This window comes from Dendropsophus ebraccatus, chromosome 15 (assembly GCF_027789765.1).
Source record: "Dendropsophus ebraccatus isolate aDenEbr1 chromosome 15, aDenEbr1.pat, whole genome shotgun sequence".
In the NCBI taxonomy this organism is placed as follows: Eukaryota; Metazoa; Chordata; class Amphibia; order Anura; family Hylidae; genus Dendropsophus; species Dendropsophus ebraccatus.
The window spans coordinates 47406976-47432180 of record NC_091468.1 but is presented as its reverse complement, the minus strand read 5'-3'; the positions used below and the strand labels follow the sequence as shown (position 1 = coordinate 47432180).

The 25205-nt window shown below is 44.1% G+C and overlaps 1 protein-coding gene across 1 annotated transcript in view; it reads right to left on the bottom strand.

The window, feature by feature from the left end:
• Positions 1-25205, bottom strand: part of CHGB (chromogranin B) — a 42521-nt gene that overhangs the window by 3006 nt on the left and 14310 nt on the right. Inside the window, exons 3-4 of the mRNA XM_069954498.1 lie at positions 13659-13752; positions 2664-4336 (exon numbers count right to left, since the gene is read on the bottom strand). Coding sequence (XP_069810599.1) covers positions 2664-4336; positions 13659-13752 — 1767 coding nt within the window. The remainder of the gene's footprint in view (positions 1-2663; positions 4337-13658; positions 13753-25205) is intronic.

Here is a 25205-nt window from a genome sequence, read left to right as displayed (position 1 = left end):
CACAAAAACGTGGCCAGCCACATTTTTGTTTCTGCTAAAAAAAAGATGTGTTTTGATCCGTTTTTATAATAAAAGTCCATGGAAAAATGGATCAAAACAGATGCACACAATGCATCTGTTTTTTAATCCGTTTTCAATCCGTTTTTTGCATAAAACTGATGAAAAATGCGGATTTGAAAAATGCGTTGTGAACCCAGTCTTACTTTCTAAATAACTACAGTATGATACTATCTATATTTTAAAATATTCCTAAAACTTTGCAGATTTTGGTCTGGCTGCTGAGTATAAAACTAATCTGAGACTTTCTGTTCTGTACAGATTGATTTACCACAGTACCATCTTGATGGCAGGTAAAATATTTCTTAACTTCCAGCACATCTAAAACAGATGGCCGCAGATCAAGGCCAGACTGCCACTCAGCTCAGACCAGGCAGTGACCTGGTGCCTATCTTTGTCCCTCGCCAACCTGACCAGTCCATAAGAAATTGCTTTTTTCGTTAACGGTTGCGCAGCTGTGTAAAGGCAATAATCTTTTTGTGAATAGTAATCAACATTGCTGTTATCCAGATTTTTTTGTATTTCTTTATAGTATTTTGAATTGCAGTGTTACAGTTTTTACCCTATTTATCCATGTGGTTTTTACACTGTTGGGGTATGTTTACACTGAGTGACCCACCATTGCACTAATTCTGCTTCTTCTGAGTAGTTCTGCTAAAGACACACTGCCTAAAGGTCCCTTAGGTTACAATGGACTGCCAAAGAGGCTTTATAAAAATATTAAAGGAGTACTCTAGAAAAAAAATCAACTGGTTTTAGAAAGTTGTACAGATTTGTAAATTACTTCTATTTAAAAAAAATCCAGTACTTAAAAGCTGCTGTATGTCTTGCAGGAAGTAGTGTATTCTTTTCAGTCTGACACAATGTTCTCTGCTGCCACCTCTGTCTGTGTCAGGAACTGTCCAGAGAAGGAGCAAATGCCCACAGAAAAACTCTTCTGCTCTGGACAGTTCCTGTTACAGCCTGTGGCAGCAGAAAAAATATACACCTGCACTGCTCACCTACTCCAGCAGCCTCCGGCTAACGCCGCTCTCTGACACTGCCATTGTTCTCCCCGTCCACCGGGATCCCCCCCCGGCCGAAGCAGCTCCCAGAAAAGGTGGGGAGTGTCTGGAGTCGGCAGCTGAGCGGGATCCTGGTGGGCGGAGAGCAGTGAGCGGTGTCAGAGAACGGCGAGAGCCGGAGGCGGGGGCTGGCATCGCAAGGGGATTCCCGTCAATATGATGGGAATTCCCCTTCTTTACAAGGTGCTTCCCAGAGAGAGGCAACAGCGGGCGGCTGTGTAAACTTTCCACCCTGCGTCTGCTTCTCTCAGCTGCGGGGAACACCCTGTAAAGAAGCGGGGATTCTCTTCATAATGAAGTTTAAAAAGCTGCTTGCCACTGCCACTCTCTGGGGAACGCAGTGCGGGTATTTCCCATCTTTACGAGGGGAATCCCAGCTCTTTACAGCAAGTAGTGGTGCAAGATGCACCGCCACTTGCTGCTAGTTTTTACGCTCGGTGGGTCGGGTGGTCTGCACCCTTGGAGTGTAAAAAATAATTAATGAGATTTACATTGTTTCCTACGGGAACTTACAGCTTGGTTCTCGAACTGCTTGGCTCTGGAACAGTCTTCCAGAACCGATTAAGTTCGAGAACAGAGGTACCACTATAAGACATACAGCAGTTGATACGTACCATAAGGTTTAAGCTTTTTTGTTTGTTTGTTTGTTTAATAGAATTAATTTACAAACCTGCAGAACTTTCTGACACCAGTTGATTTTTATACTATATATATATATATATATATATATATATATATATATATTATTTTATTCTCTGCAGTACCCCTTTAACTAAGTCTTTTTCATAGACATGACAGTTAAATGTACAGACTCACACGGCACTCATTGGCACACATATGGTTTTATATTATCAATCCATAGGCAGCCTGTATGCCATCATATGGTGCCTCAGTAAGCCCAGTCTATGGAGCCAGATTTTGGGTCCATACAGCTTTGGGCTATGTTCACACTCCGTACGAATCCGTACGCAGGTCTTACGCTGCCGTACATATACGGCTGAAACTACGGGCGTGGGAAAAATCGACATGCGCCGGATGCGTACAAACCGCGAACATACACCCGTAGTAGAGTTATGCTTCCCTAGCTTGTTTCGCAGCGATCTGAGGCAGGTCATTCACTTGGAAATCTTCGCCCAGCCCAATAAAACTCACAGAACCTTTTGGATCGAAAAATCAAGTTCAATTTGGCTGAAATAAGTACTGCGTACGGGACCGCATGTAAATCCACGGCCGTGAGTTTCAACATTTCCGTCCTCAAACAATGGTCTTGTTCATTTTTCACGGCGCCGTATACGATCCGGCCGTAAGCTCATACGTAGTGTGCACTGTGCGGGCGTATATCGTATACTTTCAAGTGAACGCATCACCCTCAAAACTATGTGCGTATATTCGCGGTTCGCACTACGGACGGATTCATACGCAGCGTGAACATAGCCTTGATCTGTAATATGCTTGTATGCAAAGGCCCCCTTACTATCACAGCACATATTTGTAAAAAAAAAAATACATTTAGATAGAGAACGTATTTAGTAAATTCTTTACCTCCTCCTCTGTTAAAGGCCTTTGGCGCAGTCTGCTCCGTTCATTAAAATGGCGTTTCTTTATTTCTCCTGAGTCATAGAAATCTGGAAACTCAACAGACTTCTTTTTGTAGTTAAGTAGCTGCGCCAGTTCATCCATTCTGTCGTATTGTCTCTTTTCTTCAAACTTGGGGATTTTGAGTGGGTTCTTTTTTTCGCCATATTCACGATTTATGTCATCAAGGAATTGCTTTTTACCCCAAAGGTCATAGTCGTCATAGTCCGGAAACAGATTTTTGCTTTGCTGACTTCTCTTTCTCTCTTCTTCGCCATTGTCCTTATTCTCAAAATATCGGCTGTTCTTCCACCTGAAAGGGTCCTCGGGAATAGAGTATCTGCTGAATGATCTTGTTTCTTCTTCAGAATGACGTCTCTTGTACTTGTCATTGCCAGGGTAATGTGATTCATCTGTATTTTTTCCATTGTAATGTCTTATATTTTGCTCGTAAGACAAGTCTGGATAATATCTTTTCATCTCATCCACCATTTCATCGCTTATGTAATGTCTTTTGTCTTCTTGTTTCTTTTCTGGTTTATATGATCTGTCTTCTTCACTGTCCTGGAGATGATGTTTCAGTTTCCTGTAGAGGTCTTGTTTCTCTAGCCTATCATCTTTATGGCGTTTCTCGATGTCTTCTTTGCTTTCTTCGCTGTCTTCACTACTTTGGTCATAATTTGGTCGAGTATTTTTGGGACTTGGCCACCTCTTGACTTCTAAATAATGTTTCTTGTCATCATAGTGATGTCCCATCAGCTCTCTTTCATTGCTCTCATCATTTCTATCACGGTGGTCTTCCTCTTCCTCACTGTCTTGGTGATGGTGCCTCTTCTCTCTTGACTCCTCAGAACTTTCGATCTCATGGTGTGTTCTCTTCTCATAGTTATTCTTCAGATGGTTCTCAAAAGGGTCCTGACCAAAGCGTGGCTTTTGTCCCCTGTAGTGAAATATATCCTCATTTGAAGGAAGGTAATTCCTCTCGTCTTCTTGACGGCTTCTCTTCTCCTCATAGTCAAGGATTCTTTGAGCAAAGTCATCATGTTTTGGATTATAGCTTCTTTTTTTTTCTTCTTCCTTTTCATCAGATTCTTCTGATGTTTCATCAGAGTGAGGCGATTGGTATTTGTGGAAAATTGGTTCCTTTGGACTTTGACTTATAGGGTATCTCTTAAAGATCTCCTCCAAGTGGTTTGGTTCTTCATCTTCCTCTGAGAATTCTTCAACACTTTTAGCTGTTTGGTGAACTTTTTTGTCAAAAATATCATGTTTTACCTCTTGCGAACTATCATGGTGATAATTGGCCTTTTTTTCTACTTCTTCTTTCTCGTGTTGGTTTTTGTGTTCCTCACCTTCTTCATCATCACCATCATCTTCATTATCATCAATAAAGCCCCTTTCTTTGGAGTGTCCAGTGGTCTCCTCTTTATCTTCTACATGTTTTTTTTCTTCTCCCTTTTCCTCTTTGGTTTCCTCCTCTTCATGGTGCCGTTTCTCTTCATTTTCTTCTTTTGGTAAATCTTGTTTTTCTTCTTCCTTGCTTTCATATTGGTGTTTATCCACGCCTCCAAAATCCTTATTGTTTCTTGTTTCATACTGTTTCTGTTCATCTTCTTTTTCATTTAAACTGTGCTGACTGCCTAGAAGAGAGATTTTGATGTGAGTCAGTCAGTAGGTGATCAGTTCCTTTATAATACAACTTTTTGCTTATGTTTTTAAATCCCCAATCCTTCTTTTTAATTCCCAGCCATCAGTTTTTACAATTTTTTTAGACCAAATAAAGAACTAATATGATCAATATCAATATAAATAGAACATTTTCATAGTACACACTAGATACATGACAAGGTATTTTAATTATTTTTTTTTTTTTGGCTAGACCCAGTGTATATACATGTACTCAATACACATACATGTGGTCAATTAGGATGATAGTTATTTGTAATTTTTTTTTTATTTTTTTTTAAAGGTGTTTTAATCTGTAATCACTTGCAAAATATAGCGATAAGTGATAATTCGTGTAATAAAGGACAAGTAATCTAAGGGACTCTGTCATCACTTTCATGTCAACTCATTGGGGTGGCCCCAGTGGCTTCTTCAGGACCCTCCAGCTTTTATTGATAGATCTCTTTCTGTATGAATATAGGGAAAAAAAATCTATAAATCAAGGGCATGGGGCAGGCAGAAGTCATTGGGGACCACTAATGGGTCAGGAAACATGAAAGTAATGGCAGGTTCCCTTTAAGAAAATGCTAATACCACCAGCAATAATTAGAAAGCCTTATTTTATTTTTTTACTTGGATAGCTAGGAAACAAATAATTGCCTCCATTACAGCCTGTTACAATTTTGTGTGTGTGTGTGTGTATATATATATATATATATATATATATATATATATATATATATATACAGAAAGTCCACATTTTATTCAAATAAGTAATGTTTTTGATGCAGAGAATTTTTTCTGTTCTGCATTTTTTTTAATTTTCAGCTTGACTTAGAGCTATGAGATGTAAAGGCTTTGATGAGCCGCAAAGCATTATGGGAAGTTAATAAATGTCATAAACAGAATGCAATGGACCTATGACTCATCCATTTATATCTATGATAATAATACGTTCTGAAACTCTCGGCGTATGTATCAATCCAGGGAAAGCCTATTAACTGTAATGAAAACACATACTTCTATTCCTGCCTAGCGAAATATAAAAAAAATATACAGTACATTTATTCTGTAATCTGAAAGGTATAATAGGGTATTATACACACAGTCATAGTTGCTTACATGGTTATATTTGGAAGCGCTTTCCTCCGCTGGGATGTGTGCCCATGGGGCACATACAGAATACTACAGCACTTTGGGCCCACCAGATGGAATAATTCTGACAAGCGTTACATATCCACCTTTAGTTGCTTAGTAAAGTTTACTTTATCACAGTACACGCAGATTACATAAGAAATATTTTGGGGGGGGGGGGGGGAAGGTTTATATGGCTTATTTCTATGGTGATACAGAGGGTAAATCCATACATAATTCATGAGAAATCATGGCCATTTTTAACACTTTTTAGATTGAAACAACTACAGATTTGTAAATTACTTCCATTTAAAAATCCAAAGTCTTCCAGTACAGTATCAGCTGCTGTATGTCCTGCAGTAAGTGGTGTTTTTATTCTAGTCTGACACAGTGCTCTCTGCTGCCACCTCTGTCCATGTCAGGAACTGCCCAGAGCATTAGCAAATCTTCCAGGGCAAACATCTCCTAACAGGATGCACATGTCAGATTGGTCAAAACTACTGAAGTCATTATCTGAGCATACAGCAGCTGATAAGTACTGGAAGGCTTGTTTTTTTTTTTTTCTTCAAATAGATTTCATTCATTACTAATTTTTATACTTTTTTGGCACCATATGATTTAAAAATATTTTGACTCCAGAGTACCCCTTTTAGAAAACTCTGATTATTAAAACTTAAAGAGACTCAGTGATCAAAATGTCACCTTTTAGAGTGCTATATTATATATTATTGAGGTCAAGCAATAATATATTTAAAAACTCAGAGGGCTAAGAGGGTTATTATAGGTCCATTGTCTACTGAAAATTGATATCACTTTCCACTAAGTTTTTCTGTATCAGCATCTTAGCTTGAAGACACTGAGTAAAGACCTTCATTGCTTACTTCCAGGGGGGAAGAAAACAGGTCTCTGTTTGTGGGCGCAGCTAACACCTTAAGATTTCCCAAGGTAGTTGAGAGTTGTCAGTAGGATACTTCGGCTCTTAGCAACTTTGTCCTACTGGGGGTCAGTCCCTCTTCTTTCCTTTGGAGGTGACTGCACTGACAATAAGAAGGATCCCAGGCATAGACAAGGGTTACCCATGTCACGGTTACCCCACCTTTAAGGTTTCTAGCACTGCATACTATCGGTCTATGTCTCCATACTGAACTGAACTCTTTCCAGACTAAAACTAAACTGAACTTACTTCTCAAACATTAACCTCTCCCCTATCAGGTTGTGTCACAGAAAAAGAAGACAGAGAGTGGATCAAGGGTAGAAGGTCTGCACTTGCGATTGGTCAACATAACACGCATTGTAACCTTGTATACACTGCAGCTGTGCACTTAACAGAAGAAAAGAAAGTGGGACACCTAGTGGCAGGAGTGCTAAGTACAGCTCCATCCCTTAGGGCCCTATTGCACAGTAACGATAATCGATTAACGTTCGGTGAAATAGAGAGAACGATCAGCCGATGATCGTGTCATCGGCTGATCGTTCATTTAGGGCCAGACCTAAAATCATTGTTCCCCCACCGTGCATCGCTACAGTTGAATAGCGGTGCGCGGCGGGTGACCGACGATTTGACAAGCAGCAGCATACATTACCTGCAGGGCTTCTTCTCCGTGCTGTCTTCATCTCCGGGTCCCGCACGCTCTATCTTCAGAATGGCCGGTCAACTGACGGAGCGCTCAGCCAATCACAGGCCGGGACCGCCGCGGCCTGTGATTGGCTGAGTGTGGCCGGGGACGAAGACAGCGCGGAGAAGAAGCCTGGACAGGTAATGTATGATGCTGCAAGGGCTGCAAGGACATCGGTAATGATGTCCCTGCAGCCCTCGCTCAACAATCATCGGGCCGTGGAATAGGCCCAGTAAACGAGCGGCGATCTAGCAGATTGCCGCTCGTTTACATCGTTGATCGGGCCCTCCTCGGCCCGTGAAATAGGACCCTAAGTGTGTGGCACCCAACAGAGATACTTTACCTTGGTGGTATAAAACTTAGTGGACCGCCCATACCAGGACACTACAGCTGCAGGTAGAGTTTCTTACATGGTGATGATGTTTACAAGCTTGTATACTTAATTTTTTTTTTTTTATTATAGGGAAAGATATGTTCTAGATGTAAATAAGTTCCAGGCTTTATTACATGGTAGCTAAGTATTCATTTTCTAAATCTGCTAATCTGAGACTTGGCCGCTGATCACTCACACTTCAGCTCTGTGTCATAGCACTTCATTATTTCAGGCAGAACAAAGATGAAAATGTCAGCCCAAACGGACAGATGTGTGACGGTTTGTGTGTGACTCTGGGGGTGGCAGAATAACCTGGATACAGTATAATTTTTTGCTATCTTTACTGGGAACTGCTATTCAATCGTACAATGCCAGAAAATTCTATTTTCTGCAACGTAAAATGAGTCACACTTGGAAACCCAGAAGAGCCTAGAATAACATGCTGTTCTATACTGTTTGTTACTACCGCATAGATTTACTTTTATCCTTAACCTTTCCTTCATCTGATGTGGTACCAGTTCAATACAATCCTGCACCATCTAGTCAAAATAACATATACAGTATATTAGGCCTTGTTCACATCTCCGTCAAGGATTTCCATTCTTCCAATCTTGCATAGTGTCTGACAATCAGACAATGCAGATGTGAACAGGGCCTTAAAGAGAACCAATCACAGGTTGATTTTTTTAAATTATTTTATTTAATTACTACTTATTTATTTATTTTTGTAAATGTAAATTTATTATTTTTGCACCCTTGTTTATTGTATTTTCAATATTTCTTTATGGGCTCACGCCCCCTCTTTTCAAAAGAATCAGTACAATTCCGGGACTTCCCAGGATGCATAGTGGCGGGATGGGCTCCCATGATCCTTTGCCACTGCTCCTTCAATTCACAGTGATATTACCCTATCCAGTGTATTACTGTGTCCCTGTACTTGTCCCTTAGTGTATTTATAAAGCTACCAACTGCCTTTGCAGTCTGTATCTAATACCTTACCTAACCCTGTGTCCTGGTGCTATAACGTCGGGCGCTGCCATCTTGGTGATGTCACTGGAACGCACCACTGGAATACAGTGCCACCCAGATGACAGCGCCCGATGTTACAGCACCGGGACACAGGATTAGATAAAGTATTATATACTGACTACAAAGGCAGTCGGTAGACCTAAGCCCCTATTACTTGAGGCGACAAGAGGGAGCAAGCGAGTGCTGATCTGTCAGGTCAGCGCTCGCTTGCTCCTCATTCCCCATTCAGGCCTGATGAAGAGGAGGGTGGCCTCCTCAAAACACGTAGCTGAATGCAAATAAACAACTTCTTTTCACCAGAACGTGGAGTCAGTGTCCGGTAACATTGAGGAAACCCAGAGATCCAGACATCAGGCTCCTGGTCCAGACGAACAACGCCAGGGAAGCCATCGCTTTTATCACTTTTCTTCATGCTAACCTTTAAAATTGTATAGATACATCTCAGGATATTTCCTGTTTTGAAGTTAGAGAAGGACACATCTATATGCAAAGTTTTCTAAACAAAACATACTGATGGCCTATATGAGATCAGTGAGGAGTCAACAATGGGCACCACTGACAATCAGCTGTATGCCGGAGCCGCAACTCTATCATACACAGAGCAAACAACATTGTTGTCCATGATGGGTAACGTTTCCTTATTCCCTATTCACTTCAACAGGAATTGAGCTGCAGTAACCCAACTTGGCCACTACACAGTGTATGGCGCTGTCCGCTTCCAGCACTGTTCATTTTATAGGCCAGAGCCATGGCATAAATTTGTCAATGTTGTGACCGATAAACCGATTTACTACTCAGCAGTCATAAATAGGAGTTAAAGGGTTTCTGTTGTATGGGGGAGGCATGAGTCTTAGTCATGTGATTATAGAAAGTTAGTGTCTGGTGATGACACTGGTATCAGTGACTACTTTATTTATAGAAGGTATATGATGGATCTATAATAACCTCTTTGAAGGAACTTGCATTGTATCTCTAAAAGGGTTCCAGAAATCCTTGTGTTCCAGACATAGCAAGGGCAACATGCAGACAAGGCTTTAACCCCTCCCAACCATCTACGTACAAGAACTGCCCTTATTCTCTCTCCCATGGTGTCTTGTACGCGCTGCCATGTAACGGTTACTAAATGCAGTCATTATTCCGTCTGGCGTCTTTCTGTGAAGTTTAGCCTTGGGTTAATGTCGGCTGGCTGCCTTGATCATTTTCCTCGCCTTGGATTACAGGGCAGCCATCCCATTAAATGTTAACATTGTGTGCTATTTGAGGCAATTAACACATTACAGTAAGGAGTTAATACACAATAGCTGCAATCTCCAAAACTAACATTTCAGCCTCTAATGACATAATGACATATGGCAAATGCACCCCCTCGGGACTGTTAGCCGTGCTGCGAGCATTAGAAGGATTCTTCTCCAGCTAGGCCGCCACCCAGTGGAGCTCTGTTCGGCTTTGCACACACAGCTATATTCTTGCTCAATTTTGCACGCTACAACAAACAAGGTACTAGTAACACTATAACCCAGAGATTAGTGCTGAACTGATCCAAATATAAGGATACTTGTCAACACAGAGGAACCCAAATGACAAAACCCTTCAACTCATGCCCAGAATGAATCAGATAATAACATAGATCAATAATTGAAGTGGTTTTTCTAGGTCAATGGTCATTCTTAGGTCACCTCAAAAGAAATTCCATCCATACTATTCCAGAACTGCCACCCAAAAGGAACAGTCCTGGCTTTGTCCAGGGATATAATACTGCTGCCATCCCAGTGGTGCTCTATAGCAATAAGTAAAACATTACAGCTATGCAAAGAAAAGAGTGCCCGCTGTACCTGTCGTTAAAGGCAGCAGCAGTTTTTAGGGACATGTTTAAAGCAAATGTACCGGTGCCGGAGCCGTTGTTCTTTTTTTTGAACCGCAGCCTGGTTCCCATGCATGGAGCTGGTCTATTCCTTGTCACTGGCCCGATCTGAAGCACCGGAGACGGGACAGTCCGCCCCCAGTTGGAAGAAACCCCTCCCCTCTATGACACGGCTCCTTTGATTTGCACCGGAATCGGGCAGCAGTTCAAAAAAGGGGATTGCGACACCGGCATCCCCATGCTGGCACCGGTCTATTGATGTTAAAATCTTAAAGCGATGTACCTTCTGGTACATTCGCTTTAACATCTGGTGGATATGCCCAAAGGTTAAAAGTAGTGTTCATTTTTGGCAACGTACTCCGAACCTGAGGGTGCGTGCACACTACGGAATTACCGTGTATAACCCGCAGCGTATTCCATCACTCGTCCCCGCACGCGGCGGTGCACATTTCCACCCGTGCCATAGACCCTATTCTATGCACGGGTGGATTCCACATTCCGCTGAAAGAAGTGACATGTCAGTTTTCTGCGGCCGCTATTCAGTGAACAGCGGCCGCAGAACACCCTGCCCGCGCACACTATAGAGCGAGTGGCTCCGGCCGTACGCTCCATAGGGTGCAGTGGAGAGTTTTGATGCGAGCGCACAAGGATGCCCCGCACCAGAACTCAGCGGTGCAGTACCAGCCAGGATGATCTTTTCAGAGATTGGCCGTTCCGTGACCTGACATGGTCACGGAACGGCTTGTCTCTTACGATGTGTGAACATAGCCTTATAAAACATTGGAAAGATCCAAATCTTGCACTTAGGGTCCTTTGCAGGGGTTAATATGGGGCCGTGCAAGGACGTAAGTGAACGCAGATCAGCGAGTTTGTTGTCCATTTGCGATGCAGTGATTAATCATGCTGCCGGGCCACATGAACAATTGCAGTATTGTTTGTGCGCCTATTTAAATGTTTAGCTGCCAGCCGCACATCCAGTTTACAAAAAAGGATGTGCAGGGAATAACAATATATTTTAGTGTAGCACAAAAGATGCGATCAGCCGAGGAGCGGGCATTTTCACATTCCGTGGCTGATTGCTGACAGTTTTAAACAGGTCGATTATTGGCCGAAGAAACGTTTCTAGGAGTGCTGCTTGCCGATAATTGCGTTTAGTGTTTGTCAGCCACATAATGAATAGGGGGCCCTTTAAAGGATCGGTAGGGGTAGGACCCCGAATGATCAGCTGGTCAGGCTGGAAACATACACACAGCAGTTTTTGTGCCAAAACTAGAAGTGCGATCAAATGAGATGGAAAATATAAAGGAAGGAATTTCACTTCTCTTTCCTGTATGATCCTCTTCTGGTGGTGGTTTTCCGAAAAACTGCCATGTGTGTTTCCAGCCTAAGGCTATGTTCACATTCTGTATGAGACCGACCGTTCCGTGGCCCAGAACGTGGTCACGGAACGGCCGGTCTCAGAAAAGATTATCTTTAGCGCCGCTGAGTTCTGATGCGGACCCATCCGTGCACGTCCGCATCAGAACTCCCCACTAGACACTATGGAGCGTGCGGCCGGAGCCACTCACTCCACTGTGTGCACTGACATGGATTTCAGTGGACATGGATATTTAAAGTGTCACTGTCGTGAATTTTTTTTTTGCAGAAATCAATAGTCCAGGCGATTTTAAGAAACTTTGTAATTGGGTTTATTATCCGAAAAATGCATTTTTATCATGAAAAAGCAGTTTGAAGCTCTCCCCCCTGCCTTCATTGTTCTCCTATGGAGAGAGCTAAAGAAAAGACCAAAACAGGACAACAAAGAGTTAATCTACAAATCCCTCACGGGATATCTCCTGTGACAGTCACCAGTGACCTGTCTGAGCTCAGATTACAGCTGTCACCCAGCTCCGTGCCTGTAATCCTCTGTTATCTGCTTTCTGCTGCCGGCTAACTCCCTCCTTCCTCCTCCCCCCTCCCCTCTCCCTAGAACAGACAGGGGACGTCTCCTGCAACAAGTCACAATTTTCAGATTTTTCAGAGTGGATGAAAAAGAGGAAGGAGGGGGGACCTGGGAAAAGGCTTTTTACATGCAGATAATGGCAGATTTGGCTAATAAACCCAATTACAAAGTTTCTTAAAATCGCCTGGACTATTGATTTCTGCAAAAAAAAAAAAATACGACAGTGACTCTTTAATGAATAGCGGCCGCAGAAAATTGATATGTCAGTTTTCTACAGCACCGCTAGGGATCCCGGCCGGAGTGTATACCATGTGATTACTGGCAGTGATTACCGTGGAACTTACGTTGTGTGAACATAACCTTATGTGGCGAAATTTTGCCATTTAAGGTATGTGGTGAAAATCATTTCCCTTCAAATCAACTTCTATTTAAAAATTTTGAGTCTTCCCATACTTATCAGATGCTGTATGTCCTGCAGGAAGTGGTGTATTCTTTTCAGTCTGACACAATACTCAAAGCAGGAGAGGTTTTCTATGGGGATTTGCTGCTGCTCTGAACAGTTCCTGTCACGGACAGAGGTGGAAGCAGAGAGCACTGTGTCCGACTCAAAAGAATACACCATTTTGTGCAGGACATCCAGCGGCTGATAAGTATTGGACGATGAGATTTTAGATAGAATTAAATTACATATCTATATAACTTTCTCAAACCAGTTAATTTGAAAGACATTTTTTCTGATCTGATCAACAGGTAAGATGCTTATATGCTTACACATTTAATAAAACTGGAGCAGAAATGCCCCCTGTAGGTATGGAGTATAATTTTTTGTAAACACAATGGGGGAGATTTATCAAACTGGTGTAAAGTAGAACTGGCTCAGTTGCCCCTAGCAACCAATCAGATTCCGCCTTTCATTTTTCAAACAATCTTTGAGGAATGAAAAGCGGAATCTGATTGGTTGCTAGGGGCAACTGAGCCAGTTCTACTTTACACCAGTTTTATAAATCTCCCCCAGTAAGTTAAACCGATGTCTCCTCAGATAAATGCAGGTTCGATCCCCCACTGCTGAGTTTCTCTGACTACCCAGCTCCCACAGTGTGAATAATGATTCAGAGGTGTCGCTTATTCATTACACTTATCAGCTCTGAATAATCATTTCAAAAACATCACAAGATCGTCATGTAAATGGTTTTACAGGACGAATAAATTATCCAAATCTGTAGGGTTTGTAACAAATCCAATATTACAATGTCAAAGAAAAGTTCTAGTTATATTTCCCCATGTTGGCACTATATAGGAGCCGCCGCTTTAAGCTATCATGTCTTATCTACTGACAACTTACTTTTCTTAAGGATTTCTTTACATTCTGGGTCAATTGGCGGAGCGTTGGGTTTTGCCAAAGCATTTGAAAGCACTTCAACGATGCATCGCGTTACCTATAGAGAGTCAATAAGGACATTTGTTAGCATTTATGTTCTGAATGTATACATTATAGATATTAAATATGGTATAATATCTTTCCTATACTAAAACGTATACACTAAGGGTGTGTTCACACTGAGGAATAGGTGAGGAATTTAAGAGGAAAGTTTTCTGTTTGAAATTTCCTCTTCTTCAGCTCGGAATAGGCGGACTAGGCATGGAATTCAAGCGGAATTTAAGTGGAATGCGGAAATTCAAAGCCCCAATGCCTTCTATGGGATTTCTCTAGCGGAATCCACCCAAAGAAGTGACATGTCAAAGCAGATCTGCGGCAGAACGTACAGGGGGAGAGTATTATCAAACATGGTGTAAAGTGAAACTGGCTCAGTTTCAGTTTCACTTTTGTAAAGAAAAATAGAACAATTGTTATATAACATTCTATTATAGCATAGTCATTGGTAAGATTGGTACTAGTAGTTTTTTATTTTAAAGTGTCACTGTCGTTTAATTTATTTATTTATTTTTTTTCAGAAATCAATAGTCCAGGCGATTTTAAGAAACTTTGTAATTGGGTTTATTAGGCAAATATGGCATTACCTGCATTCAAAAAGACTTTCCCTTCTCCCCTTTCTCTCATTCACTGCTCATTATCAGGAAATCATGTCTTGTTGCATCAGATGTGCCCCTGTCTGTTCTATGAAGAGGGGAGGGGCAGGAGGAAGGAGGGAGATTAGTCGACAGCAGAGAGCAGAGAACAAAGGATTACACAGGGGGAACTGTGTGAAAGCAGATATTTAGAAGTCAGAGAGGTCAGTGCTGACCTGAGAGGAGATAGCCTGGTGATGTAGCTGTAAATTAACTCTTTGTTGTTCTGTTTTGGTGCCTCATCTCCCTCCATCCCTCCCCTCTTTATAGAGAACAGTGAAGACAGTGGGGAGAGCTTCAAACTCCTTTTTCATTAAAAAAAAATGCATTTTTTTCGGCTAATAAACCCAATTACAAAGTTTATTAAAATCGGCTGTACTATTGATTTCTGCAAAAAAATTTAAACAACAGTGACACTTTAAAGGTGAATTTAGGAAGTACTCTGGAGACTAAAAATATATTTCAAATACATTGCTTTAATAAAGTTAGTAAAAAAAAAATGAATAGGTTTTTATTTATGTTGCGTTCAGTTGAGTGTCAGCAGTAAGGGGCGACATTTTGCCATTGTTTTGGGAACTGAAGGGCTATCTAAGCCTTACTGTTCCTTAACCTCTGCTATGAACTAGAGTAGGGGTGAAAAACTCAGGCCCTCCAGCTGTTGCAAAACTGCAAATCCCATCATGCCTGGGCAGCCAAAGCTTTAGCTTTAGCTGTCCAGGCATGATGGGAATTGTAGTTTTGTAACAGCTGCAGGGCCTGAGTTTGACACGTTTGATCTAGAGCCTCTAACAGCACTATACAGAGCAGGATCCTGTTCCCACTGTGTACTGTATATTCTTATATACATTACTCAGGTGGATGCCCGACATGATCTATGTGTCCAGCAGCTTCTGCACAGTAAGCAGCGATTGCTATCAACACTAATGGTTTGGTAATGCTAGATCAGAGCAGGAGATGGGGAACTGCTAAGCTTAGGTATCCCTGCAGTTCCGAACACAAAATTGGTGGCAACAGAGGGGGTTGTGTCGCCTGTTTCCAGTCAATGGAAGTGAATATATAAATAAGAAACAATACATTTATTTTAATAAAGATTACAAAGTAATATAACTTTATTAAAGCAATGTATTTAAAATATGTTTTTAGTCTCCGGAATACCCCTTTAAACATACCCCTTACCTAAAGTGTGAACAAAGGCTTAGACCTCATACACATGGTATTGCTGTAGGCACTGGGCCTTACAATCGTGCACATAGTCTCTGTGGCTCCATACTGGAGAATCAAAGACACTTTGGGGTGGGCGGTGGGGGACCTGTGGGGGATTGAGGCTAGGTAAGTATGTTTTTTTTCCTTATTTGTCCTGGCATAATATTAATAAGTAAACAAGACCTGGAATACCTTGAAAGGAGCTAAACCCCCCAAAATTCTACAAATTACCAATATACACTAATTACGGGAAATGCTTATATAGTGTTTTTTTTCCTGCACTTACTACTGCATCAAGGCTTCATTTCCTGGATAAAATGGTGATGTCACTTCCTGGATAACATAGTGATGTCACTTCCTGGATAACATGGTGATGTCACTTCCTGGATAAAATGGGGATGTCACTTCCTGAATAAAATGGGGATGTCACGACCCGACTCCCAGAGCTGTGCGGGCTGTTGCTGCTGGAGAGGATGATAGCAGAGGGATGCTTGTTGTCCTTCCAGTGCCCTTTGTCCCTCAGTGTCCCCCTGCCATCATCCTCTCCAGCAGCCACAGCCCGCACAGCTCTGGGAGTCGGATCGTGACATCACCATGTTATCCAGGAAGTGACATCACCATGTTATCCAGGAAGTGACATCACCATGTTATTCAGGAAGTGACATCACCATTTTATCCAGGAAGTGAAGCCTTGATGCAGTAGTAAGTGCAGGGAAAAAAGCACCTTATGTACATATGCCGTAATAAGTGTATTTTGGTGATTTGTGTAACTTTTGGGGAGCAATACAATTCTTTAATAAAAATTTTCGCCGGACTTCTCCTTTAACCTCTTAAGGACATAGGACGTACCGGTACGTCCTATGTCCTCATTAGCACTTCAAAGCGGGGCCGCGCGGCGGCCCCGCTTTGAAGTGCCGCGATCCCGGGTGCCGCGTGTAGCCCGGGACCGCCGCTATTAGCGGGCACGGTCCGATCGCCGTGCCCGCTAATTAGCTAATCGGAGGCAGCTGTCAAAGTTGACAGCTGCCTCCGATTACCGGAGGCAACGTTTCCCTGGTGTCTAGTGGGGGAGATCGCTCCTCCGGGACCTTGTCCCGGAGGAGCGATCTCCCTGTCTGATGCCGGCCGGGGACGCGTCCAAGATGGCGCCGTCCTCGGCTCGGCACTCGTTTGTTTCCGGCTGCAGCAGCCGAAAGCAAACGAGTGCCGATCTCATGGATCTCTGCAGCATATCTATGCTGCAGAGATCTCAATGAGAGATCCAAGTGTATATACTAGAAGTCCCCCAGGGGGGCTTCTAGTATATGTGTAAAAAAAAAAAAAAACGTGTTGTTAATAGTAAAAATCCCCCTCACCTAATAAAAGTCTGAATCACCCCCCTTTTCCCAGGTTTTAAATAAAAGTAAACAAATAAATAAATAAATAAACATGTTTGGTATCGCCGCGTGCGTAATCGCCCGAACTATTAATTAATCACATTCCTGATCTCGTACGGTAAACGGCGTCAGCGCAAAAAAAATCCCAAAGTGCAAAATTGCGCATTTTTGGTCCCATCAAATCCAGAAAAAATGTAATAAAATGCGATCAAAAAGTCGTATATGCGCAATCAAGGTACCGATAGAAAGATCACATCATGGCGCAAAAAATGACACCTTGCACAGCCCCATAGACCAAAGGATAAAAGCGCTATAAGCCTGGGAATGGAGCGATTTTAAGGAATGTATATTGGTTAACAACGGTTTGAATTTTTTACAGGCCATCCGATACAATATAAGTTATACATGTTATATATCGTTTTAATCGTAACGACTTGAGGAACATGCATAACAAGTCAGTTTTACCCCAGGGCGAATGGCGTAAAAACACATTTCCCCCAAATAAAAGAAATGCGGTTTTTTTTTCAATTTCACCACACTTTGAATTTTTTTCTGGTTTCGCAGTGTACTTTATGCAAAAATTCAGCCTGTAATTGCAAAGTACAATTAGTGACGCAAGAAATAAGGGGTCATGTGGGTTTCTAGGTGGAAAAATGCAAGTGCTATGACCTTTTAAACACAAGGAGGAAAAACCGAAAACGTAAAAACGAAAATGGGCCATGTCCTTAAAGGGTTAAGTGTCTGGTCATTTAAGGACAAAACACTCGATTCAGTAGGAAGTTAACATTAAGCCTCATGCAGGATGTGCTCACACATACAAGTCTGTAATTGCAATTATTGAATACAAAGCCAAGAACAGATCATAAATGGAGCACACGTATAAAGAGAAGGCTGAGACTTCTCATCTTTTCAAATCCATCCCTGGCTCTATTCAATACTCACCGCACCACATACACGAAACTGTGAAATACTGCTACAATACAATATTCTTGCTTGAATTAGGACAATTTCACCCAAGCTGCTGTATTTATATATGGACTCTTATGGTAGCCAACAATTAATGTTCTTTAGCCAGAGTATTCCACATAGTCATATGGGCACATTCCCTGGTAGTTATAGGTGGTACAATGGGTTGGGAAATTGCATTGATGATTGTTACCTGCAAATTTAAAGGGGTTATCCAGCGCTACAAAAACATGGCCACTTTTCCTTCTACTGTTGTCTCCAGTTCAGGTGTGGTTTGCAATTAAGCTCCATTTACTTCAATGGAACTGAGTTTCAAAACCCCACCCAAACTGGAGACAACAGTAGGGGGAAAGTGGCCATGTTTTTGTAGCACTGGATAACCCCTTTAAGATGATCATGACTCAGGTCTGAAGAATCAAGGGAGAGTTTTGCTTACAGAGCCAGCCCAGTACCCATCCACCAGCCACTGTGTTATAAAGGATGTAATCAGTGGCATAACTACCAGGGTCGCAGAAGTCGCCGCTGCGACCCGGCCTGCCACAAGGGGGGGCCCGCGGGGCCCGCTGGGCCCCTGAGGCCCCCCCTCATCAATCACTCTTGTGACCGCAAGCATTGTGTTGCTTGCGGTCACAAGAGGCCGCCTCCGTCTGCCCCGGATCATGCGCTGCTGCCGGGGGTGTTGCGTCCTATCCTCGGCAGCGCGCGCATCATAGAGTTCACTGCTCCGGCACAGCGAGCGCACATTAGAGACGCTCCCTGTGCTGGAGGTCCCAGCACAGGGAACTCTATGATGCGCGCGCTGCCGGGGATAGGACGCGACACCCCCGTCAGCAGCGCATGATCCGGGGCAGACGGAGGCTGAAGAAGAAGAGGATCGCCGGGGGAGCGCGTTGTTAGGTGAGTTGTGTGTGTTTTTTTTATTTATTTTTATTTGTTTTAATAAAGGAAAGAGGGGGCTATCTATAGGAGGGAAGGGGCCATTTATAAAGGAGGGGGGAGAGGTGGCCATCTATAAAGGGGGGCAAGAGAGGGGGACCTTCTAGAGGGGGGGTATCTATAAGGGGGGGAGGGGGACCATCTATAAGGGGAGGAAGAGGGGGACCATCTATAGGGAGGGGGGGGAGGAGACCATCTATAAGGGGGAGAAGAGGGGGACCATCTATAGGGGGGAGGGGACCATCTATAAGGGGGGGAAGAGGGGGACTATCTATAAGGGGGGGGAGGGAACCATCTATAAGGGGGGAAACAGGGGGATCATCTATAAGGGGGGGGAGAGGGGGACCATCTATAAGGGAGGGGGACCATCTATAAGGGGGGGGAGAGAGGACCATCTATAAGGGGGGGGGAGAGGGGACCATCTATATAAGAAGAGGGGAGAGTGGGCCATCTATAAGGGGGGGGAAGGGGCCATCTATAGCAGAGGGGGCCATCTATAAGGGGGGAAGGGGCCATCTATAGGAGAGGGGGCTATCTATAAGGGGGCAATATATAAGGGGGGGAAGGGGCCATCTATAAGGGGGGGCATCTATAAGGGGGGCAACATAGGGGGAGAGGGGGCTTTCTATAAGAGGGGATATACAGAGGGGGCATCTATAAGGAGGCTACATAGTAGGAGGCATATACTATAAGGGGGGATACACAGAGGGGGCATCTATAAGGAGGCTACATAGTAGGAGGCATATACTATAAGGGGGGATACACAGAGTGGGGACCATCTATAAGGAGGCTACATATAGGGCATACACTATAAGGAGGTCACATAGTGTTAGGGTTACCCACTAAATGAGGCCAATACAAATGTGCAGTTTGTAGAGAGATTACGATGGTGTCAGAGTGAGGAGTCTAATATGTCTGTCTGGCAGATTCTGTGGATTCGTGGCTCGGAGAAGTTCTCATAATGGCCGAGAGCAGATGGAGAAGAAGATGAAGAGGGAAGAACTCCGATCAGAGAAGACGTCCCCTGTGAGTCACCTGATGTAACTGCACTGTAATGTATATGGTGTCTAGAGCCTGTGTGGAGCTGCGTCCACCTCTATATGACTGGATGCGGTGATACGTGTACAGTGGATGTTATTCAGTAGCAGCTGTGGTGTTAGTAGGTGGTGGTGTTAGTAGCAGCGTTGGTGTTAGTCAGTATGTGGTGGTGTTAGTCAGTATGTGGTGGTGTTAGTCAGTAGCAGCGGAGGTGTTAGTCAGTATGTGGTGGTGTTAGTCAGTATGTGGTGGTGTTAGTCAGTAGCAGTGGTGGTGTTAGTCAGTATGTGGTGTAATTATTTGTTACTTGCTATCTGGTACGTATGGTATGTTTTATTGGTCTTAGTATACAGGATTTGGTCAGTAACAATATGGCGGTAATATGTGTGGTGATAATATTTTCTCTTCCTATCTTAAGATCGTTATTCGGAATATCTGTCTTGGTGTATATATATATATAATATACACATATACCAATAGCATCACTTGGTCGAGGAAGGGGGGGGGCCCAAGTTGACCTCTCGCACCAGGGCCCAGGAGTCATTAGCTACGCCCCTGGATGTAATGCAACCGTGAAATATATAATGAGGGCTAAAGCTAATCTAGTTTGCAGAATCTTCGGCCAGTAGCACTGTTAGGAGCAGTGCTCCTAACAGTACTCCAGGATGAAGATTCCTCCGATTAAGAGCTCGGGATTGGCGCCGAGTAAGGAAGCTAAGACATAAACTTTACTCCTTAGCATCCCGGGCGCTATAGTGGCCTTTAAGGGGGATATGCAGTATTACAATAACATGGCCAATTTCTTCTGTTAACAGCACCTCTCCTGTCAGTTTGGGTCAGGGTTTTGAAGCTCATTTCTGTTGACGTCCATAAAGTTTAATTGCAATACTACACACAAACTGAGGTCATGGGTGGTGCTGTTTTTGCAAGAAAGAGTTTCTGTTTTCAAGTTTACACACAGCACCAGCACCCAAATACCATAAAATAGTGGTTCAGGGAAGAAACAGAGTGCTGCACCTCACACCTATGGCTGACACTAGTGCCCCTAGGCTAAATAAAAAACACATCAGAATTTTGTGTATGAATTGATCAAGCCATACTGCCCCATGTACCTCGTGCCGGTATCTGATACACATGGGTCCCTACACTAAGTCCACACCGTGCCAGTCAGTGGCCACCAACCCCGCAGGCGCGCACAGTCAGGGAACGGGGGCCATGGGACGGCCCTGCGACCCCCATGCCACAGGACCAGACCCAAAAACACCACACCAGAACCCGGCCAGCGCCGCCGGCGGAGAAGGTCGCCCCCAAACAGCACAAGTCTGGATGAGGTATTGCGCTCACCATAGCTGCAGCAAACAGAATGGGAAAAAACAGGAGGGATTAAAACCATGTGCACTCAGGTGTCTCCTGCTAATTGCGGTCATGTGGGTCTCACCAGGAGGAGTGCAAAAACACGGAGAAAAGAGAGAAGCAAAATGCGGTTCAGGGAAGAAACAGAGTGCTGCACCTCACACCTATGGCTGACACTAGTGCCCCTAGGCTAAATAAAAAACACATCAGAATTTTGTGTATGAATTGATCAAGCCATACTGCCCCATGTACCTCGTGCCGGTATCTGATACACATGGGTCCCTACACTAAGTCCACACCGTGCCAGTCAGTGGCCACCAACCCCGCAGGCGCGCACAGTCAGGGAACGGGGGCCATGGGACGGCCCTGCGACCCCCATGCCACAGGACCAGACCCAAAAACACCACACCAGAACCCGGCCAGCGCCGCCGGCGGAGAAGGTCGCCCCCAAACAGCACAAGTCTGGATGAGGTATTGCGCTCACCATAGCTGCAGCAAACAGAATGGGAAAAAACAGGAGGGATTAAAACCATGTGCACTCAGGTGTCTCCTGCTAATTGCGGTCATGTGGGTCTCACCAGGAGGAGTGCAAAAACACGGAGAAAAGAGAGAAGCAAAATGCGGTTCAGGGAAGAAACAGAGTGCTGCACCTCACACCTATGGCTGACACTAGTGCCCCTAGGCTAAATAAAAAACACATCAGAATTTTGTGTATGAATTGATCAAGCCATACTGCCCCATGTACCTCGTGCCGGTATCTGATACACATGGGTCCCTACACTAAGTCCACACCGTGCCAGTCAGTGGCCACCAACCCCGCAGGCGCGCACAGTCAGGGAACGGGGGCCATGGGACGGCCCTGCGACCCCCATGCCACAGGACCAGACCCAAAAACACCACACCAGAACCCGGCCAGCGCCGCCGGCGGAGAAGGTCGCCCCCAAACAGCACAAGTCTGGATGAGGTATTGCGCTCACCATAGCTGCAGCAAACAGAATGGGAAAAAACAGGAGGGATTAAAACCATGTGCACTCAGGTGTCTCCTGCTAATTGCGGTCATGTGGGTCTCACCAGGAGGAGTGCAAAAACACGGAGAAAAGAGAGAAGCAAAATGCGGTTCAGGGAAGAAACAGAGTGCTGCACCTCACCCCTATGGCTGACACTAGTGCCCCTAGGCTAAATAAAAAACACATCAGAATTTTGTGTATGAATTGATCAAGCCATACTGCCCCATGTACCTCGTGCCGGTATCTGATACACATGGGTCCCTACACTAAGTCCACACCGTGCCAGTCAGTGGCCACCAACCCCGCAGGCGCGCACAGTCAGGGAACGGGGGCCATGGGACGGCCCTGCGACCCCCATGCCACAGGACCAGACCCAAAAACACCACACCAGAACCCGGCCAGCGCCGCCGGCGGAGAAGGTCGCCCCCAAACAGCACAAGTCTGGATGAGGTATTGCGCTCACCATAGCTGCAGCAAACAGAATGGGAAAAAACAGGAGGGATTAAAACCATGTGCACTCAGGTGTCTCCTGCTAATTGCGGTCATGTGGGTCTCACCAGGAGGAGTGCAAAAACACGGAGAAAAGAGAGAAGCAAAATGCGGTTCAGGGAAGAAACAGAGTGCTGCACCTCACCCCTATGGCTGACACTAGTGCCCCTAGGCTAAATAAAAAACACATCAGAATTTTGTGTATGAATTGATCAAGCCATACTGCCCCATGTACCTCGTGCCGGTATCTGATACACATGGGTCCCTACACTAAGTCCACACCGTGCCAGTCAGTGGCCACCAACCCCGCAGGCGCGCACAGTCAGGGAACGGGGGCCATGGGACGGCCCTGCGACCCCCATGCCACAGGACCAGACCCAAAAACACCACACCAGAACCCGGCCAGCGCCGCCGGCGGAGAAGGTCGCCCCCAAACAGCACAAGTCTGGATGAGGTATTGCGCTCACCATAGCTGCAGCAAACAGAATGGGAAAAAACAGGAGGGATTAAAACCATCTTCTCCGCCGGCGGTGCTGGCCGGGTTCTGGTGTGGTGTTTTTGGGTCTGGTCCTGTGGCATGGGGGTCGCAGGGCCGTCCCATGGCCCCCGTTCCCTGGCTGTGCACGCCTGCGGGGTTGGTGGCCGCTGACTGGCACGGTGTGGACTTAGTGTAGGGACCCATGTGTATCAGATACCGGCACGAGGTACATGGGGCAGTATGGCTTGATCAATTCATACACAAAATTCTGATGTGTTTTTTATTTAGCCAAGCGGCACTAGTATCAGCCATAGGTGTGATGTGCAGCACTCTGTTTCTTCCCTGAACCATAAAATAGTGTATTCTGGGTCAAGGAATTTCATTATCATGCCGATCCTCATTCACAAAAAGTTGCAGAGACCACAGGAGGACATACAGGATTAGCCAGACCACAAAGCTACCATGACTACATAGGCTTTTGTATGTCTACTACTACCGCAAGCTTTACTGCACTACCAAAAAGCAACTGATTAAAATTAAACTGATAAATGAAAATTAATGATAAAAAATGTATTGCCATGAGGAAAAAAGTGCAAACTTACGGTCCTTTTACACAGAGCAATAATTCACCCAATCGATCATTTAACGGTTTTGAGGCATCGATTTTGTTTTTATAATGATCAGGTCTTGGCCCCACCCCCTCTAGGTCGGCCCATATCAATGGCCGCTGAGGGGACGGGGCCTATTCAACGATTACGTAATCTATTATGATGATATGGGCGGTGCTAAGTGGCGCTTCGCCCGTGAAGCCCCGCCTAGATAGCACAATCCACAGATGATAAAAGATCACTTTTTACTGGAACAAGCACCATGATGTATGATATAAAATAAGGTATGAAAACTGATAAATTTACCCATTACACCTGTGTAGAGAAGTCAGAATGCAAAAAAAGGGGGTGACAGTGTCACTTTAAGCCCATCTCACACATAGGGTGAACCTGTGAAAGACTATTTACACGAAGCGATCTTCGAATTTTCAGCAAACAACCAACAATGATTTGAGAACATTTTGAAAGACCACGATGAACGATTTCTTGCTCATCGCTTGATCGTTCGTTGTGTTTACATGAGCCGATTATTGCCCAAATGCGATCTTTATTGCGAAAATTCGATCGATAATCGCTCAGTGTAAAGGGACCATTAGAATGTGAAATAAAAAGTTACTAATTATAAATTTCCCCTAAGAGTTTTATTTTCCCCTATTTATTGGCAGTCTTTAGATGAGATCTACATGTGGAATATTTTTCCTTTGCAAATTTGACCACAGGTTGCTGCAGGTTTCACCTTTTGTCAGGCCATGAGGTGTCAATCTCCCTTTAAGGGTCTGTTCACACGTACAGACTCGCTGCGTAAAACTCGCACAGAACTCGCATCAAACTCGCATGAAAGTAGCTGCGTTTTTTGTGGTGTTGAACTTGCCTGTGAAAATCATGTGAAAAACAAAACTCGCATGTAAAAATCGCACCAAACATGCAGGGAGAATACACATACATTGACTTGATAGCAATCAGTATCGCTGTGGATTTATGTGCGAGAAAGCGAGTCTGTACGTGTGAACAGACCCTACATCTCATGCATTTCCTTCTACCGTTCATGCTTTTAATTGCAGCGTCATTTTCTGTGTTGATTTTGAAGTAGGAACATCTGCCGTCTGGTTAGGAAATCACTTTAATATGAAGCTTGTAATTTTCATTTTAATCCGGATATTGATTAATGCAGATGTTAAAGGATCATTCCGCTCAAACATAACGTTCCATATGTTGCTGCCCATGGTGATGCTAACAATTCCTTACACACTTGTTATTATCTATTCAGCCTCCTTCCCCCAGTTATGATCCTGCTGATTTCTGCTAAAGATACAAATGACCCCGAGTTCTGCTGCTGGAACGTCACAGATGGGCTAATAGATTGCCTGC